Genomic DNA, 18,827 nt, shown 5'->3' with positions numbered 1-18,827 from the left:
TCAATCTCTAGTTTCAAGTCTTCTTCAATACAGCATGATGTTCATTTAGTACATTATGGTCCATTTAGAGTCACACAGACCATAAAGCAGGGGATGCTTTAGGGCGGGGCTACACGCTGATTGACAGGTCTCTACTACAGCGTCTCTACCTCAGTCCAACTTCAGACCACGTCCACTTCTTACATACAGGCTGGTTTTCACTACGGACAAAAACTTCTTTGTTCCACACTGAATTGAAGTTATGGCGTCTTTTCCAATGAATGTATGTTTGTATGCACTGTTCCGCGTACTGTCTCATGTCGGAGAGGCCTTCAGGTAAAGTGAAAACGGGATGTTTGGTTTGTTATTGTTTGTCCTTTTCACTATCTCACATTTTTGAGAAACAGATAAATCATGTCTGCCTAACGATTGATAATTAATTAATTCTCAAGAGATACTCATAATAATGACTTAAAATAATTGTCATCATAGTGGCACTAATGGTCTTCCATACTAAGCTGCCTGTTTGCCTCAGAGTTGTTTTTGTTGTTGTGTCCCCGGTGGTGCCTTTGAGTCTCAACTGAGGGATCACCCTCCAGTTTTTCAGGTAGTCTCATCACGTGACCACAGTGAAGATAAACAGATGTCACATGACTCGCGGTTCATTTTCTTGCAACATGGCGGCCGGGTCGCTGCAGCTGTCCGTCGCTCTGCTGGTCCTCAGCCGGGTTTTAGGCTTCCCTCTCGGCCAAGAAGAACCCAAACTCACCTGCGGATACGAGGTGAGCTGCGCGCACGCGCCCGTCGCGTTGTTTCAGATGTTTAACGACAGTTTTTAGCTAAAAAGCTCAAGAAGTTTTGTTTCAAGCTCACTTTCAGTTTCTGTCATCCGGGTTTTTTTGTTCTGTCAGTTTGTATGAGGAACTTATTTTACATTTATAAACTGAAAGAATATTAATTTATCCTGTTTTCTTCATATTTATCTTCGTACTGTGTGCCTTCCCTAACGAGAGTAGTAGTAGTCCATCGCTCTGTAGATGTGTCCTTAGTGTGTGTGTACGTGTGTGTGTGCGCGTGTGTGTGTGTGCGCGTGCAGTCATGTCATGCCACCAAGCCCAGCATGCTGAATGTCCACCTGGTCCCTCACACACACGACGACGTCGGCTGGCTCAAGACTGTGGACCAGTACTACTATGGAGGTCAGTCTGACACACACACACACACACACACACACACACACACACACACACACACACACACACCACAGGAATAAGCAACGTTATAAAAACAGGTTGTGAAACCGTCAATGGTTAAAGTGTTTTAAGGCGTTCATGTTACCGATGTGTCTGAAGGATAAACGGCGTGTTCCCCTCGCTTACTTCCTGTCACATGTCTCCTCTGTTGCCTTCACGAGCAAACACTGGAATAAGAGTTCATAGTTTCAGTGCGATCAGCTCGCTTCTTTCAGCATCACGTCTTTATTTTTAATAGCGAGAGCGGTCACGTGTTCTGCAGGCGATCGTCTTGTGTTCGTGTCCTGTGTGTGTCAGCAGAGATCATCTGCCTCTGGTGTGTGTGTGTGTGTGTGTGTGTGTAGACCGTAACGACATCCAGCATGCGGGGGTGCAGTATATTCTGGACTCCGTGGTGGATCAGCTGCTGAAGAACCCTGACCGGAGGTTTATCTACGTGGAGACGGCGTTCTTCTACCGCTGGTGGAAACAGCAGAGCTCCAGCATGCAGCAGACGGTCAAACAGCTGGTCAATGAAGGTACATCAGCCGAGACTGTATATTTACACTGGCAGCGTTTCAGAACCAGAACCTAAACGACTCTTTCCCCCCCCCCCCCCCCAGGCCGTCTGGAGTTTGTGAACGGCGGCTGGTGCATGAGTGACGAGGCCACCACCCACTACAGCGCCGTCATCGACCAGATGACCATGGGCCTGAGGTTCCTCAACGAGACGTTTGGGCCTTGCGGTCGCCCCCGCGTCGCCTGGCACATCGACCCCTTTGGCCACGCCCGGGAACACGCCTCCATGTTTGCTCAGGTAGTTCGTCTTAAAGGAAACATCGACAATGTGGAAGCGTCCTAAACTTCCATTCTCTCTACTGACCAGTAGGGGGCGACTCCTCTGGTTGTATAAATTGTATAAATGAAGAGAGAAGTAGTCATTTTCTCATAGACTTCTATACAACCAGAGGAGTCGCCCCCTGGTGGACACTAGAGAGAATGCAGCTTTAACACATGAAGCATCGGCTTCACTTTCAAACAAACAAGATTCAACGTTTTAATTCTCCTGTTAAACGTTCTCCAGTTAAACGTTCTCCAGTTAAACGTTCTCCAGTTAAACGTTCTCCAGTTAAACTTTCTCCAGTTAAACGTTCTCCAGTTAAACGTTCTCCAGTTAAACATTCTCCAGTTAAACGTTCTCCAGTTAAACGTTCTCCTGTTAAACGTTCTCCTGTTGAACGTTGTCCAGTTGAACGTTCTCCTGCGTGTTTTCCTCAGATGGGGTACGACGGCTTCTTCTTTGGTCGTCTGGACTACCAGGACCGGACTCGCAGGCAGAGTGCTCTGGAGCAGGAGCTTCTGTGGAGGGCTTCTGACAGCCTGGAACCCCCCATGGCTGACCTCTTCACCGGTAAACAGAACTACCACGTGTGCACAAATGCTGCTGCACTTCTTCTTCACTTGAATTATATAAAAACGTTTTTTCTATTTTAAGCGTGTTTTTAAACGTCCACGCTAGTGACAGAGGGATTATGTTTCAGGGTTGTCCGTCTTCTTCAATACAGCATGATGTTCATTTAGTACATTATGGTCCATTTAGAGTCACACAGACCATAAAGCAGGGGATGCTTTAGGGGCGGGGCTACGGTGATTGACAGGTCTCTACCAGAGACGTATACGCCGTCTCTACGTCGCTCCTCCTCAGTCCAAATATGGTCACTTCCTGTTCACTGGTTGCAAAAAAATGAACGTGGCGATGGCCGTAATCCAAGATGGTGACGGCCCCCTTGACAGGGATCCTTCCCAACGGGTACAACCCTCCCGAGGGCTTCTGCTGGGACCAGTCCTGTGACGATCCACCGATCAGAGACGACCCCGACCTGGAGGACTACAATGTCGACGATGTGGTGAGGCGCTTCCTCGCCATCGCCAACCATCAGGTAACACACGCACACACGCACACGCCTCATAGGTGAATGTGTGAAAGATATAATGACCCAAGACCCCCCCCCCCCCCCCCCCTCTCAGGCTAAGGTGTATAAGACCAACCACATCATCATGACCATGGGCTCAGACTTCCAGTACGAGAACGCCAACCTGTGGTACAAGAACCTGGACAAGCTGATCCGCTACGTCAACGCCCAGCAGGCCGGCGGCGGCGGCGTCAACGTGCTGTATTCCACCCCGTCCTGTTACCTGCAGGAGCTGCACAGAGCCAACCTCACCTGGTAGTGTGAACCTTTTCAAAAAGCAGCGCTTCAACGCCGGCGAGTGCGTTTCTGCCGCGACTTCATTCTCCTTTCCTACGCAGGGCTTTGAAGACGGATGATTTCTTCCCCTACGCAGACAACGCTCACAACTACTGGACCGGCTACTTCACCAGCCGACCGGCGCTGAAGCGCTACGAGAGGATCAGCAACAGCAACCTGCAGGTAGCGTCAAGGTTCAACACGTCACTTTCATCATGTGACACGCTGGACCCTCAGACAAAATCAACAGGATCCATCTTTGTGGATTCAAATGTCTGAACTAAATGTTCTGTGTCGTTGTTTATTTACAGACTTGTAACCAGCTGGAGGTTCTTGGTGGTCCGGTCTCCAGGAACGGACCCTTTGGAAAGGGCGACAGCCAGACCATGAGTGAGATTTGGTTTTTCTTCCTTCTTTCTGTGAACTTGTGCTTCATCTGGTGGTCTCATTAACCCTCTGAACCCCAAAACCCGCCAGCGGGAGGGAACACTTGTCACAACTACACCGTACAGCCAGAAGCTGTAAAATAGTCTTCATCGTGAGGTTCTCCTCTTTCCGACGGTCCTTGAACACATCATGTGTGACAAACGCTTCTGACAACCGCTTGTTATAAACAGATTCTGTAAAAAACATTGAATTCTCAGCTCGTCACCGCAACACTGAAGCCATGATTGACTCGTCTGAGACCAACAGTCATGTGACAACAAATCTGTGAAGCTTGAACTGAACTTCAGGCTGTTGGCACAGAGCGGAGAGGAGAGGTCGTAGAAATGTGAACAGCAGAATATTTATTGCACATAGAGCCGGTATTCCTTTACAATATTGGTAACATTTGTGGACACTTACCCAAATGTTGGTTATATCGTTTCCATCGTTTTCTCTTTGTGATTTATGTCACTATAACTGTTATTCTGCACTGAAGTCATGTTCTAGTTCTCTACTTGTCGTCATGATGGTTCTGTTTCTATAGAGCAGCAGGACTTTTATATTACAGTAAAGATCAAGACCACAGAGACAGAACCTGCTTTGGGGTTCAGAGGGTTAATATCGAGTAAGAAGATATTAATAAATGAGACCTGACGTACGTGCTTCGTGTTCTCGCCGTCAGAGGAAGCCATGGCCGTGGCTCAGCACCACGACGCCGTTTCAGGCACGGAGAAGCAACACGTAGCCAACGACTACGCCAGGAGGCTAGCGAGCGGCTGGCAACGCTGTCGGGTAGCTCGTCACCTTGTTTGTTTTTAAGTCCTTCTAGATGTGATGGAGGACAAAACGCACCTGTCCTCTCTGGGTTCTGAGGTTTGGTTCTGTGTCTCAGGTTCTGAGGTTTGGTTCTGTGTCTCGGGTTCTGAGGTTTGGTTCTGTGTCTCAGGTTCTGGTCAGCAACAGTCTGTCCGCTCTGAGCGGCTCGTCTGCAGAGAGAATCTACTGCGACAGCCTGAACATCAGCGTGTGTCCTCTCACCGAGTCCAGTGGGAAGGTGACGCTCAGACACGGAAGGATTCAAGCATCATCTGTTGTCATGACGCGGCACGGGGCGTTCAGTTGTAGCTCGTTTATATATCGGCTCGTCACAATACACTCTCACTCACTCACTCACTCACTCACTCACTCACTCACTCACACACACACACACACACACACACACACACACACACACACACACAGAGAGAGGGATCCAACATTTCTGTCCTGAATCTTTGACGACACCTTCAAATTAAAGATGATAATATTTTGTGTGAATATGAACTATGTATGAAATATCTAAACATATTAGTCAGTATTGTTGTTGAACTATGCTCTCTCTCTCGCTCTCTCGCTCTCTCTCTCTCGCTCTCAGTTCTCAGTCAATGTGTACAACCCTCTTGCTCGCCCCGTCACTTGGCCGGTCAGACTGCCGGTGTATGGATCATCATACGACGTATCGGATGCTGAAGGCAGATCGGTGGACTGCCAGGTTAGTGTGTGTGTGTGTGTGTGTGTGTGTGTGTGTGTGTGTGTGTGTGTGAATGAGACTGTCCATAACAAGCTCTGCAGTTGTTGGACACACGATGGAGACGGCTGATCCAGCTTTTTATGGCATTTAATTGCCTTTTTATTCCTATTTTAAGAAAAACTACGGAAGCCCTGAGGAGCCAGAGAGGAACTCTGTTGATGCATTTTCTACGTCTGATCTTCCGTAATAGTTTTTTTTGTCTGTGAAACAGGTGATTTATGTAGTGAAGTGGTAAACGAGTAATAAAATGTCAACAAACAACGAGATCACCAGGAAGCAGTTTGATGGTATCTGAAGGTCCGCGGGCCGGTTTCTCTTCCAGGTGGTTCCGGTGTCGGCACAAACGGCGGCGGTGAGGAGAAACCGAGGCTTCGCCGCCAACGAGCTGGTGTTCCAGGCGCAGGCTCCTCCTCTGGGCTTCACCACCTACTCCGTGTCGCTGCTTCGGGACGGGCCTCCGCCGGCCTCCACGCAGCGCCGCGTGCCCGCCGCCATCCAGAACCAGGTCAGACCGCGGCGCTCGCACGCTGGCTTTGTGCTGCATCATGGGAAATACGTGCTCCAACACGTTGTCAGAGACGCGTTTAAAACAAACTAGATTTCACTGATTCACAGAATGGAGCTTTTGTGTGTTGGACGTTGATGAATTTCCTTGAAGAGGAGCGGCTGACTGAGGCTCAGCCGGCGCTCTTTGAATTGAACAGTCTGAACCCGAAGCACATTGTTCTCACTGTGACTGTTTCCACTGCAGCGTACGAGCTCTGACGCTCTGGGGGAACGTCACCGTCACGGCTAGAAGTAGAGAGAACTCGAACACGTTCAAAAGTGAAACATCCAACGATTATCTTGGAATGGTTTCTATTTAAAATGAAAATATGATTTTCAAAGTACATTTCTGTCTTCTTCTGAGTATTCTATATATTCTTTATGTTGTGTCCTCGTGCTCCAGTTCCTACGAGTGACCTTTGACCCCGACACCGGCCTCTTGAGCAGCCTCACGAACCTGGAGACCAAACGGACCATAAAGCTGACGCAGAACTTCTACTGGCAAGTGTCGCTCTAGTTTCTCTCTTTCTCCAAATATGTGTTTTGAAACATAAAAAAACACTCAAATGCAGCTCTTTGACTTTGACCTTTTCTTCTCTACCGTGTGTTGCGTGTTGCAGGTACAACGCCAGCGACGGCAACAACTCTCAGAGTGACCAGCCTTCAGGGGCGTACATCTTCAGACCCAACTCCTCCACGCCGGTCATCATCAGCAAGACGGCCAAGACGGAGAGCGTTCAGGTCGAGATCGTTCAGCTTCACCACACAACGCACATTATTATTGTTATTATCATTATTATTATTATTATTATATCTCTTTTAAACCCACGGGCCTTATACGTCCTGAAATGTGAGGCTTCGTCACAGGACTGATTTCACCGAGCAGCTTTATTTTCAGGCTGTTTGATTTTAATTCCAAGAACTGGCACCAGTTTGTGTCAGAAAGATATTTTAGAAAACAGTAAAAAAGAAACATTTTGAAGCAGAGTGAAAGGCTGATATAATAGAATTCATGGTTCTGTGCCGTCATCACTTTAATGGGTCAATGGGGACGTCTGTGGCCTTCAGGGTCTGATTGTCTGTATTTTGGCTCCACAGTTTATTGTAGCAAAACTCACACTCCTGCCACATGCATGAATGCAGCCAAAATGATTTAAGAGGTGAAGAAAGAGTCCCAGGTGAGGTGACGTTGCGTCCGTGTCCCCTGCAGACCCCCGTGCTGCAGGAGGTGAGGCAGTGGTTCTCTCCCTGGGTGTCTCAGGTGGTCCGACTCCACCGTGACAGCAGAGCGCTGGAGCTGGAGTGGACCGTCGGACCGCTGCCCATCAGGTGAGTGCGCGTATATATCTATCTATCTATATCTATATCTATATCTCTGACTTTTTATTCTCTCTCTAGTGACGACCTGGGGAAGGAGGTGATCACTCGTCTGGACACGAGCATCAAAACCTCAGAGTATTTCTACACCGACTCAAACGGCAGAGAAGTGCTGCAGAGAAAGTGAGCTGTTTAAAAATCTTTAATTTTTAATAGAAGTTACTCGTGATTATTTAAAGGAAACATTTAGTTTACGTTCATGAATCTGCGTCGTGTCGTCCTAAAGGAAAGACTTCCGGCCCACTTGGAAGCTCTGGCAGTCGGAGCCCATCGCTGGAAACTACTATCCCATCAACTCACGCGCCTTCATCAAGGTGTGTGAGGAACTAGCAACAGATGTGACGTGTTTGCTCTTCTCTTTGGATACTTTTCTAATGGAAGGTTTTCTAAAATGTGGTTGAGTATTAAACCAGCAACCACAAAAACATGAAGAAACTAAACCTTCACCTGTTCTTAAGTCTCCAACACAGGAGAGTTTCAGAAGTATTGTCTTCTCTCAGCGCTTCAGCTAAACATCAATGTTGAATCTATTTTACATCCTTTTGCTTTGTGTGTGTCCTCACTCCTCACTCACTCCCTCCTCACTCCCTCCTCACTCACTCTGTTTCAGGATGATGTGGACCAACTCACGGTGGTGACGGATCGCTCTCAGGGAGGAGGCAGCATCCAGAACGGCTCTCTGGAGATCATGGTGAGACAGACAACCCCCCCCCCCCCCAACCATAGTCCCTCCCTCTTATCTCCCCCCTCCCTCTTATCTCCCCCCCCCTCCCCCCTCCTCAGCTCCACCGCCGGCTGCTGTACGACGACGTCCGCGGCGTCGCCGAGCCGCTCAACGAGACTTCCTCCGTCTTCCCCGACGGGCTGGTGGTCCGCGGTCGCCTCCTGCTCTCCCTGGACCGCCCGCCCAGCGCGGCCGACGCACACCGCCCCCTGGCCCAGCAGGTGGTGCTGCAGCCGACGCTGACGTTCACCGACGGAGATCTGCACCCGGACACTCTGCTGGAGGTGAGCGGCGTGACCGTACGCAGGTCCAGTTATTTCATACGAGAGGTGAGAATAGAAAGAGTTGCATGGTATTGGAGAGGAGACATCTCTACGTCTGATACCTCCAAACAATCTAGATTAATAATTCACACTACAGGTAAGAGGACAATGTCTTTAACTTCGGGGTGCACCAACATGTTTTTCAGAGCTAGAACCCGGCTCATACATTCTGCCTCAGACAGATTTGAAATGCTTTGAATGCAGCAGAGTGACTGCAGGTCTTCCTCTGTGTGTAGTTCTCCGGGCTGCAGGCCGCGCTGCCCCCTGCTGTCCACCTGCTCACACTGACGCAGTGGGACGAGGACTCGGTGCTGCTGAGGCTGGAGCATCAGTTCCAGAGCGGGGAGAGCAAACGCAACTCGGGGCCGGTCACCGTCAACCTGCAGGTCAGCGACGCAGAGGACTCCTCAATACCAAGAATCCTCTTTTCATCACGCGTTTAAGCTTAAAACGGAACGCAGCAATTACCTTTAATTGTACTGATATTAGCCCACTAAAGTAATAACCTGCCCGAGGACTAACGACTGAAATGAACTGATGTGCACTGTCCCTGGTAAGTAAGTAAATATCGATGGACAGTTGAAGTCAAATGAAATGAAGCAGTGAAGTCACTGGATGTGTTGCTTCCTGGCTGTGTAGAAGCTGTTTTCCACTCTGGAGGTTTTGGGCGCATCTGAACTGAACCTGTCGGCCAATCAATGGAAAGACGAGATGACACGTTTTCATTGGACGCCACAGACGGGTACGGAATCAATATGCTGCCAATTTTAGACTGTTTTATTTTGGCAGAGTTCCCATTGAGCTGCTTGTTGTGACATTTTACCTGTTTAAGAAAACAATGAACAGCAGGCAGCCAAATGTTGGTGAGTGAGTCGCGGCTCTCTGGCAGGAGGCTGCTGCTGGTTGTCTGCCAGCCACTGATGGAGCTGCTGGTTGAGTTCCATCAGGGCGGTAATCACGGCGGTGTAACGTAATGAGTCACGAGTGCATCGTTATGGTTCGTAGCTCTAATAAACTGCGGGGTGTTGCCGTCGCTCAGCGGGACTCATTCTACAGAGAAGAGGGAGTTAATGTGCTGCAGTTTCCTCTGTTTTACTGCTGGTTTGTTAATTAGGAGAGTTGAGTCATTTCCCGGATGACATCATGCCGCTGCGTCTCGTTCCCAGGTGAGAAGCCCCTGCTGAAGACGTTGGGAGACCCCTCTGCGTGGGAGGTGACTTTGAGGCCAATGGAGATCCGAACCTTCCTGCTCAGGGTCCACCTCAGATAGCCAATCGCAGCGATGCGACTTCAACCAATGAGCCGCCGCTGCACCGGTGAGAATCGCAGGAAGTGAGCGGCTGCGTTCTCTCTCCAGCCGAGCAGAAGGAGATCTTTGGTGGATTGAAGTCTTCCTCGTGTTCCTCTGATGCACTTTGTACCGAAGTTGCCTTTTTCTTCTGCACAGCGATGATGCTAAATCTCTCCTGAATGACTTTCATCAGCACCAGCTCTTCAAATCACACACCGGGGCCGAGCATTACCGACTGCAACGAGTATTTCTGAGAGTGTGTGTGTGTGTAGATTGAACATGGTTTCATACTGATCAACAGTAATTGACAATAAAGTCTGTCGTTCGTACTTCGTGTCAATCTGCACTTTAATGTTCCAGCGACACTAAAACATCCTGAGCGCGTTCTCTGGACAGGAAACTATTTAACATGTTTACGTGGATGCATCCTGAGTCGTTTTTAGTGAAGATGGTTCATTTAGTTTCTGATCTATTAATTCATCTTTGATTAGACGACGTTCACCAAAAGAACACATTTAACCTGAGCGTGAGGACTTTATTGAAACAAGTCAAAATATCAAGATGTTACAACGAGAACGAGCTCTGGCGTAAAACTGAGAAATGTTCATGTTGACCGGGTTCTGTTTCATCGTCCAGGCTGCACTGAGCCGTTCAAACTCCAGAAATAAAAGCAGGAGTAACTCCGGCGATCACTCTGTTTTCTGCTCCGGCTCGTGGGAGTAGCAGCATCTGTCTCCATGTGTGCACGTTCCCTGAAACAAAGAACATAATTCTCGTTGAGGCTGATGTTCTATTTACAAAAGTACATTTTGGCAGCAAACCAGCAGCACGTTCCCACCCCGGACATGAAGACTTAGTATTTATGTAACCGTCTCCAACAGCTTCATGAACCAGATCCTCTGCAGTAGAAACCAGGTCTGGTTTTAACTCTTTCATGGTACTGATATTAAAGGTACGGTGAGACCAACGTGTTTATAATGTTCCCTCGGATGCAAACACCACAGTGAGATGCATTTATAAAAGTTGTTCATGAGCCTTTAACTGCGAGTGTGACTCACGTCACGGCCCCAGAACAACAATCATTTCCTTTGACCAGTGAACGTCCTCCTGCTCTCCTGCACCGTACCAGGGAGGCAGAATCACTCGGATCGTTTCAGGACAAAGTGTTCAGCGCTTTCTTGGAACGGAAACGAGTCGGGATGGTCTTCTCTACGAAGGTAAAAAACACACAAGTCGTGTTTTCCAGGAAAACGTCCGTTTGTTAAACAGGAAGCGACGTGTGCATCAACAGAGAGCGTGTGTGTGTGTGTGTGTGTGTGTGTGTGTGTGTGTGTGTGGAGAAGCAGGACTATGGGACACGCTAGGATCCTACATGTTCTGTTCTCAGTCTAAAATAGAATTGATTTCCTCTGACCTGTTTGAACCTTTTACAGTGAATGTTTTTCAGCTCCGAGTCCGTGATCTGGTTCTTCCTCTTGTTCTGGCACTTCTTACTCTTGTCCTGCAGGTCGGTAACGATACTGCCACTGGAGGGGGAGGGAGGGAGGGAAGGAGGGAGGGAGAGAGAGTGAAAAGGGAAGATGATGAAGGTGAAGGTAGGAAACGAAGCAGTTCAAAGGTTTCATTCTCTACAATAATCATCAAGCTGGTGTACAAATAAAATATAAATATTCATTTGGTTTTCTCTGTGTTCAGCTTGACGTTTTGATGAGGAATCGGTGGAACTCCTTTCATCTCATGTCTCACTGGTGTGTGCAGGTTTGTGGTCGTTACCCGGCTTTGGCGCGAGCTTTGGGTCCCCAGAAGGCCTGCGGGTTCTCCTGGAACCGGGTCAGGTGGCGTTTACGGGACTGCGGGTTGGCGTCCTCCCTCACAGTGAAACAGACTTCTGAGCTACACACAGACACACACACACACACACACACATTACTACGACAGCTTTGCGTTGCTCTTCTCTAACAACAGTATACAAACCACCTCAGTAGGTGTCACAGCTTTGATTCTGTGGGTCTGATGGACTCTGATGGACTCACCCGGGCTCGGTGGAGAGGATCTTGAAGGCAGGGCTAGTCTCTGACAGCTTCTCCCTCTTCACAGGATTGGTCTTCTCCTGTGTTGCATTGAGGGACCAGTTTTAAAAGAACTCCCTCAAATACTTGAACTTGTTATCATCCGTAATGTTTACCCAGCAGCGCATGATGTCCCAGATAACTGCAGGAGGAGCGTCCGTCTTGATGCCGTTCTTACAGGCGTGAGAGAGAGAAACTCTGTGACCAGCATGAAGGAGAGCCGACCTGCAGAGAGAGAGACGAGGAGGAAGAAGAGGACAGGTCGGATAACTACACTCAAAGACGACAACACAGGTGTGGACCACAGTCACATTCAAGTCAGAAGACTTAAACTAGAGATTGAGACATAAACTCATGTTTACAATGTTCACTGAGGGAATAAATCAAGAGAGAAGTAGAGTCATTTTCTATAGACTTCTATACAACCAGAGGAGTCGCCCCCTGGTGGACACTAGAGAGAATGCAGCTTTAAGACATGAAGCATCGGCTTCACTCTGCAGAACCGGAGGTTTAACCTCCATCGTTTGCGTTGCATGAAAATCTCTGCTCGCAAAACCCGACATTCCTCAGCAGGTGACTCCATGACTTCAGATAATCAACCGTGACAGGAAGAAGCACACTCACGACACATAGGCTTTTCAAAATAAAAGCCAAGTTAGGTCATTTCATTTGACTTTTTAGCTTCATAAGTACTGTTTGTCTCAGACCTGTGGAGCCACACTGGACCACCACGAGGACCGGTGCCCTGGTCTGGTCCAATAGATCAGAGAATGAAGCTTCGTCTACTTATCTGATACCGTCTCCTCAGGTAAACACTCAGCGCTATCAGCACAGTTAGCTTCTAGCAGCCGTCGCCACTGCGTCCTGGTGTGTGTTTTACCTGAACTGCAGCAGGGGTGGAGTATTGGAGTGAATGGTGCTGCTCAGACTGTCCACAGTGTAATAAAGAGGCACGTCGTCCAACTCCTGAAACAAACGGGATGACGTGTTAGAAAAAGCACACTGACGTTTTTAAAGAATAGAAACTGTATTTTTCACCCACAGGACAAAACGAGAGCGAAACGAATACCTCGGTCACCATGCTGAGCATGCCCTCGATGCGTTTGGACGTCCCGAATCGGGACGGGTTCCCCGACACGGCCGACAAAACCTTCTGGACGAATGGCACGTCGTGGATAGGCTCCGCCCAGATGGGACCGCCCAGCTGCAGAAAGCACAGACAGACTTCAGCAGAATGTACAGATTACAAACGAGCAGAGTACAAACGCATGACGCGCCAACAACAGAGTGAGGCTGTGTGTGTCTCACCTGATGTCTCTGTCCACAGTGCTCACACTCTGGTCCAACAGGAGGTCCGGTGGCAGGAGAGTACTTCACACTGAAATCACATCAGAGTCTTCTTTACTACATACACACGCTGTGGACAGGAAGCTGATACAAGAGACAGTCACTGGAGGCCTGCGGCGCGGTGGTGCTTTGAGCGGAATGCTGAAGCTTGCTTCATACTCGGGCGTGGCATGAACAACAAGGTGTCGACAGCCGGCAAACCGAGACTAAACTACATCTCTCCACTTCAGTCACACTTTGTGAGTGAAACGGCCCGTTTGATGGTGACAAAATACAAGTTTAAGAAGAATTTAAAAAGCACTCATGTTTTGATTTCGAAGGACAAATCTTGATGTTTCACCGCACATGAAATACAAAGAGCCGGCGCTTCAGCGTGGGCCGTCTTACTGTTTTCCGTTGCTGGATCTTCTTCCCATTCGCTGGAGGTGAAAAGAGCCGCAGCCGACACAGTTGTAGACCAGAGCCTGTTTACTGCGACACAAGACAGGGAGTCATCAGAAACATGTCCGCACACTCTGGCATGGCTGAAGAGTTCCTATTTACAGCCGACGCACCAAGATATCTTGATAAAGTCTGCTTTAGGGCGGGGCTTACTGGGATTGACAGGTCGCTGCCGCTGTAAAGAGGTCTATATTTTCATTCAGACTCACCAACATGGTGTGTGTGTGTGTGTGTGTGTGTGTACCTGGCTGAGTTCTTGACTGTGGCCTGTCCTGTGAAGATGCGTACAAACACCCTGATGTAGAAGTCCACGCTGACGGCCAGCAGAGGCTGGATGTAGCGCTGGTGCACCCCCGCCCGCTGGTCCAAACTGTGGAGGATGATACGAAGAGCCTGAAGCGCACACATACGCACACACACGCACGCACGCACACGCACGCACACACACACACACACTCTTTATTTCTTATGCAAAATGTCTGAGAACAGTCTGATCTTCTTGCTCAATGATTAGAAACAAACAAAAAGTCAAATGTGAGGAATGCTGACATCATACTTCTTCTCCGCTGACTTGCATGGAATTTCATGTCGACTTCAACTTTAGCAACGGAACCAAACATGCTAACCAAACTAAAGTCCTGAAGAAAGGAACATCATGTAATGTCATCCAATTAGCACGCGCTACCACGTGACGCGTGGTTGACTGTAGTTGGTTGACTGTTTTCCAGGACACGAGGCAACCAGTCGGAAACCTCCAGTGAAGTCAGAGCTTCATGTGTTAAAACCTGCATTCTCTCTAGTGTCCACCAGGGGGCGACTCCTCTGGTTGTATAGAAGTCTATAGAAAATGACTCTACTTCTCTCTTGATTTATTCCCTCAGTAAACATTGTAAACATGAGTTTATGTCTCAATCTCTAGTTTCAAGTCTTCTTCAATACAGCATGATGTTCATTTAGTACATTATGGTCCATTTAGAGTCACACAGACCATAAAGCAGGGGATGCTTTAGGGCGGGGCTACAGTGATTGACAGGTCGATGCTGGCCTTCTTGCTGTGGACTAGTAAGTAATATTATCTGCATCGCTACATCTTACACTTGCTTGATGTTTGGATGTGTCAGCAAAGTGATCAACTCGCTATTTTTGATGATGTGTAAAGTAATCATAACAAATACACGTGAACAGTTCTATTCATGACAAGCGTGTACAAAATACCAATTCTTGCATAATGTTGCAGGGAGTAACGAAAGGAGAAGGAACAGCCACAAAGAGCTTCACCTCTGTGCCCGGATCATAACGTTAATGATGTCATCAGTTTGTGAGTTCTCACCTTTATAACCTTGAGGGGGAAAGTACCCCAAGTAGAAGAAATACATGTACACACACACACACGTGTACACACTTCACCAAGGATCAGGACATTATGAATGAATTATTATGAATATTTATAAAGTGCTTTTCACAGACAATAATATCACAAAGTGCTTAACAATGCAAATACGTGGACATGTGTGTGTGTGTGTGTGTGTGTGTGTGTGTGTGTGTGTGTGTGTGTGTGTGTGTGTGTGTGTGTGTGTGTGTGTGTGTGTTTGTGTGTGTGTGCTCACCATCTCATGGCAGTATTTGGCTTTGATGGAGACTGAACCGTATTTGCTGTAGCAGGTCTCTCCACTGTTTCCTGCCATCACCGCCATGTCTGTACACGTTATACACAACAGACCTGAGAGACAAAGAATGATTGAGATAGATAGATAGATAGATAGATAGATAGATAGATAAATAATGACAAGCAGGAGAGTCGATTGCATTATTGACGGACCGAGCTACCCACCTCCCTCGCTGACTGCCTGCACAGCGGCATCCAAGAAGGAGGCGGGGCTCCCGTAGGGATCCAGATCGATGACATCATAGCGCTCCTTCTTCCCTCGCATCTCGTACATCAGCATACTGGAGGAAGAACAACAAAGGAGAGGGGTGAGTCAGATCCACATCAACGGACAGATACATTATCCACGAAGAAAGAAATGAGTTGAAGAATGGAGCCGAGAGGGATAGAGAAACATGGAGAAAAGGATGAGTTAAGAGCAGATTAGTTCAGAGAAGAAAGAGAAACAACTGAAGAAGATAGAAGAGAGGCATGAAGACAAGCAAGCCAAGGAGACAAGCGAGGAGCCAGGATGACAGGAAAAGGGACAAAAGAGTTGATGAAAAAAGAAAAGCAACGAGACGTAAATGGAGGAGATGCGAACAGAGAGATGAGTAGAACAAGAGGTCAGAGGCTGGAGAGGAATGAAGACGAGAGAAGAGGAAGAGGAACAAACAGAGAGCTAATCAGTGAGGCGGATGACGGGCGTTTCCCCGAATGTGCCGAGTCAGTCGTACCTGGCGTCCCTGCAGCTGGCGCGGAGCAGGTGGCCGACTCCGTTGTAGTCGGCGTTCCGGCCGATCAGCGCCGCAGCTTTGGCGGAGAAGTCGTTGGCGGTGACGCTCTGCAGGCCCGGGACCTCCAGGGCGAAGCGCACCGAGCGCAAACCGGACGCCGACAGAGCCTCCAGAACACGGAGGCCGTGCTGGAACGCAGAGTCGGGGGAAAAATCTTAAAGCGGCATCAACTGTTTGTTTTTTGGCCACTTGGGGGCAGCAAAAAAGTATTAAATGATGTTCCATTTAGAGTCAAGCAGACCATAAAGCAGGGGATGCTTTAGGGGCGGGGCTACCAGGTCCGTACAGATATAATTAGCTCCCGCGACCACTTCAAGTGTGAAATGACCTCGTGGAACATTAACGTAAGGCATTTGATGGAAGCCCGTATCTTAACTGCTGGCATCACTGGCAGAGGAAACCCCGGTGGGACTCAAACCACCAACCCTGACAGCATCAGCAGCGCGCTCCGCGCCACAGAACCACCGGCCGCCAGAACGTTGGATTTGTCGAAGAAATGATATTTTCTGCCTGGCTTCGCTTTCTTAAACGACGGTTCATGTTTACTGTGAACCCTTCGTACCTCACATCGTTCCCCCACCAGCGCGTTCACAGTCGGAGCCTCGGCTCCGTTCTTCTGCTCCGTCTGTACGTCGGCCTCCTCCGTCAGAGAGGCCACCGCCCTCTCTCCCTCGCCCGGCACCACCAGCTTCACGCCGCGCTGAGCCAGCACTTCTCTGGCAAACTCTGTGAGCACAGCACATCTGTGAAATATGAAAAGCGTTTATTATATATAAGAGCATGCATCGCATCGTGGTACATTAGTAACTATTCATGACATTTGCTCACATCCAAATGTTTGGGTTCTTGTGTCTGAAGTCCAAAGCTTTACTGACACGCAGCGAGTGACCAGTCGACTGTGTGAAACACTACGGTCATCACATGACCTCAGCACACAGTATACACCGAGCAGCTCTCTAAACACAAAGCTCTGGAGAAGTACGGGTCAGGTTTAAATATCCAACACATTAAATCCATTAGGAGACAGAAAGGATCCTATGAACTGTGTACCGAATCGTCTCCACTGTACTGAACTCATGTAAGGGGACTCGTGTCTGTGGTGTGAGGTCTCTTCAGGTAAACGTCAAAGCAGCAAAAATGAAATGCTTACGTCAAGTCTCTGTTAAACTCCTGGACTGGGTTGTAGAACACCTCGTTAGCACTGGGAAACAAGATGGCCGCCTTGCCCTCCTTGATCACCGTCTCCCCAGGTAACAGCCCTGCGGGACGCGTCTCCTCGTCGGCCGCCGTGTCCGTGGGCGCCAGGCTCACATATTCGGCAGGAGGTTTGGCGGTGGGAACCTCTGGGGTCGTATTTAGGGGCTCCATGGATCTCAGTCCTCGGCCGGCAGCAGCGGCGGCGCTGCCTAAACTCCACCAAAACGTGTGTGTGGCTGAGCGGGTGCAGGACGGATGCAGAGGATGGGAGACGACGATGATGGGGAGCAGCCGAGCCGTCCGCACCAGCATCAAGGTGCACCGCCTGGACGAAGACAAACACCTCTGAATGAGTTCCATGTACATACAGAGCAGGCACAACATTGGATTGCTGAAACTAATACTAATGTCAATATTTACCCAACACAGAAACATGTTTGATTATAGAATTATGACCCCGATATTGACAGTTATAAATAACTTAAGTGTTTATTTGTGAAAATATTTTAAAAAGGGAGATTTCACTGTTTTTTAGACCTCATATAATAAAGCTTTCACAAATCTGAATCTGTGTTTTTGGCTTCTTTATGATGATCTACTCCAGATTTGACCTGATCATTGTGTTCAGACAGCATTAAAGCTTTAATAACACTAAATCAACAACATTAGTAAATAGTCAGCACGGAGATTAAAATTTGACTAATCTGACCTGTCGCTTCAGTTTACTGTATTTAAATACGATAGTGGCTGAATGAAAACTCATTCCATGAACCCAGGACTGGAATTATTCTGAAATGATTAGCTTGTTTGCTAGCTATGCTAACCCTAATAAACATAGTTTTACCTGTGGCGCCTCCCGTTTAAGGCGGACACTCGAGAGGTTTGTAATATAACAGGCAATACGTGTGACCGTGCCGGTAAGCGTTTCCTCCCCGTAGATCTCTCTCTCTCTCTCTGCTGGTTAATCTCACGTTAACACATGGAGGCAGCCATGTTTTTGAGCGTTTCTACGGAAGCCCGCGCGGCCAACAAAGAGAGAAGCGCGCTGCTCGTCCCTTCGCCCCCTACCGGCAGAGCCGTGTAATGTCAGGCAAACCGGTGTAACGTAAGGACACGAGAGGGAGAGGGAGAGGGAGAGGGAGAGAGGGAGAGAGAGAGCGCTGACTGGCCTACTTTTCTCCCCCGCAGTAAACATGTGAGGAGACTGGAAAACACATCAGTCCGCTCTCATGAATAATCAAATTTAATCTCATCGCGCCTGAAGTTGGTGATGCGTTCAGATGCAAAAGGCTGAACATAGCCGATGGATTACTCTCGAAATACCCAGACTCATGATGTGAGGATAAAAAAGAGGAAATAGGGTCAATGCAGGTCAGTGCTGAGCAGCTCGCACTATATGCAGTGAGGTCATAGGTCGTGTGCAGCTGTGTAACGACAATAAATGAAATAACATTCAGTTTTTTGGGCTTTATGTTAATCATCAAACAGGAGCTATAGGCTATATATTTTTTATTATCACGGCATGGAGCAAAACTGGATTATCCAGAACCCTGAGAGTTGCAGTTGTAGCCTATACTGTGTCTTTACTAGTTTGTTGAATTGAAAAGAATTTGG

The 18,827-nt window shown here is 48.4% G+C and overlaps 2 protein-coding genes across 2 annotated transcripts; one reads left to right on the top strand and one right to left on the bottom strand.

Moving 5' to 3' along the window:
- Nucleotides 1–628: 628 nt before the first annotated feature.
- Nucleotides 629–10,037, top strand: man2b1 (mannosidase, alpha, class 2B, member 1). Its single transcript, XM_079278496.1, has 23 exons — nt 629–761; nt 1,076–1,178; nt 1,577–1,750; nt 1,835–2,028; nt 2,490–2,622; nt 3,006–3,151; nt 3,240–3,439; nt 3,523–3,643; nt 3,772–3,850; nt 4,569–4,678; nt 4,833–4,940; nt 5,301–5,417; nt 5,779–5,961; nt 6,406–6,503; nt 6,623–6,743; nt 7,213–7,331; nt 7,401–7,502; nt 7,606–7,693; nt 7,990–8,070; nt 8,163–8,387; nt 8,663–8,812; nt 9,066–9,168; nt 9,593–10,037. The coding sequence occupies exons 1-23, from the start codon at nt 630–632 to the stop codon at nt 9,694–9,696; spliced, it is 2,991 nt and encodes a 996-aa protein (XP_079134622.1). The 5' UTR covers nt 629; the 3' UTR covers nt 9,697–10,037.
- Nucleotides 10,038–10,244: 207 nt separating this feature from the next.
- Nucleotides 10,245–18,205, bottom strand: trmt1 (tRNA methyltransferase 1). Its single transcript, XM_079279254.1, has 16 exons — nt 18,058–18,205; nt 17,167–17,538; nt 16,579–16,759; nt 15,957–16,144; nt 15,406–15,521; nt 15,182–15,294; nt 13,819–13,967; nt 13,521–13,604; nt 13,095–13,164; nt 12,856–12,990; nt 12,667–12,752; nt 11,903–12,011; nt 11,751–11,827; nt 11,491–11,610; nt 11,132–11,243; nt 10,245–10,469 (listed from the first exon to the last, which is right to left on the bottom strand). Exons 2-16 carry the CDS (start codon nt 17,523–17,525, stop codon nt 10,407–10,409), a joined length of 1,962 nt encoding a protein of 653 aa, XP_079135380.1. The 5' UTR covers nt 17,526–17,538; nt 18,058–18,205; the 3' UTR covers nt 10,245–10,406.
- Nucleotides 18,206–18,827: the final 622 nt, after the last annotated feature.

The sequence above is a fragment of the Melanostigma gelatinosum genome (genome assembly GCF_949748355.1).
Source record: "Melanostigma gelatinosum genome assembly, chromosome: 11".
NCBI classification, from domain to species: domain Eukaryota; kingdom Metazoa; phylum Chordata; class Actinopteri; order Perciformes; family Zoarcidae; genus Melanostigma; species Melanostigma gelatinosum.
This window is presented reverse-complemented; position numbering and strand designations above follow the sequence as displayed.

Excerpts from the sequence above, each read along its gene's own strand:
- man2b1 (XM_079278496.1), top strand. The coding sequence starts at position 630 with ATGACTCGCGGTTCATTTTCTTGCAACATGGCGGCCGGGTCGCTGCAG. Across the intron at positions 1,179-1,576 it reads GGACCAGTACTACTATGGAG|ACCGTAACGACATCCAGCAT; the intron begins GTCAGTCTGACA and ends GTGTGTGTGTAG. Across the intron at positions 3,152-3,239 it reads TCGCCATCGCCAACCATCAG|GCTAAGGTGTATAAGACCAA; the intron begins GTAACACACGCA and ends CCCCCCTCTCAG.
- trmt1 (XM_079279254.1), bottom strand. The coding sequence starts at position 17,525 with ATGCTGGTGCGGACGGCTCGGCTGCTCCCCATCATCGTCGTCTCCCAT. Across the intron at positions 15,522-15,956 it reads GCCAGCTGCAGGGACGCCAG|TATGCTGATGTACGAGATGC; the intron begins GTACGACTGACT and ends TTCTTCCTCCAG. Across the intron at positions 12,753-12,855 it reads TGCTCAGCATGGTGACCGAG|GAGTTGGACGACGTGCCTCT; the intron begins GTATTCGTTTCG and ends CGTTTGTTTCAG.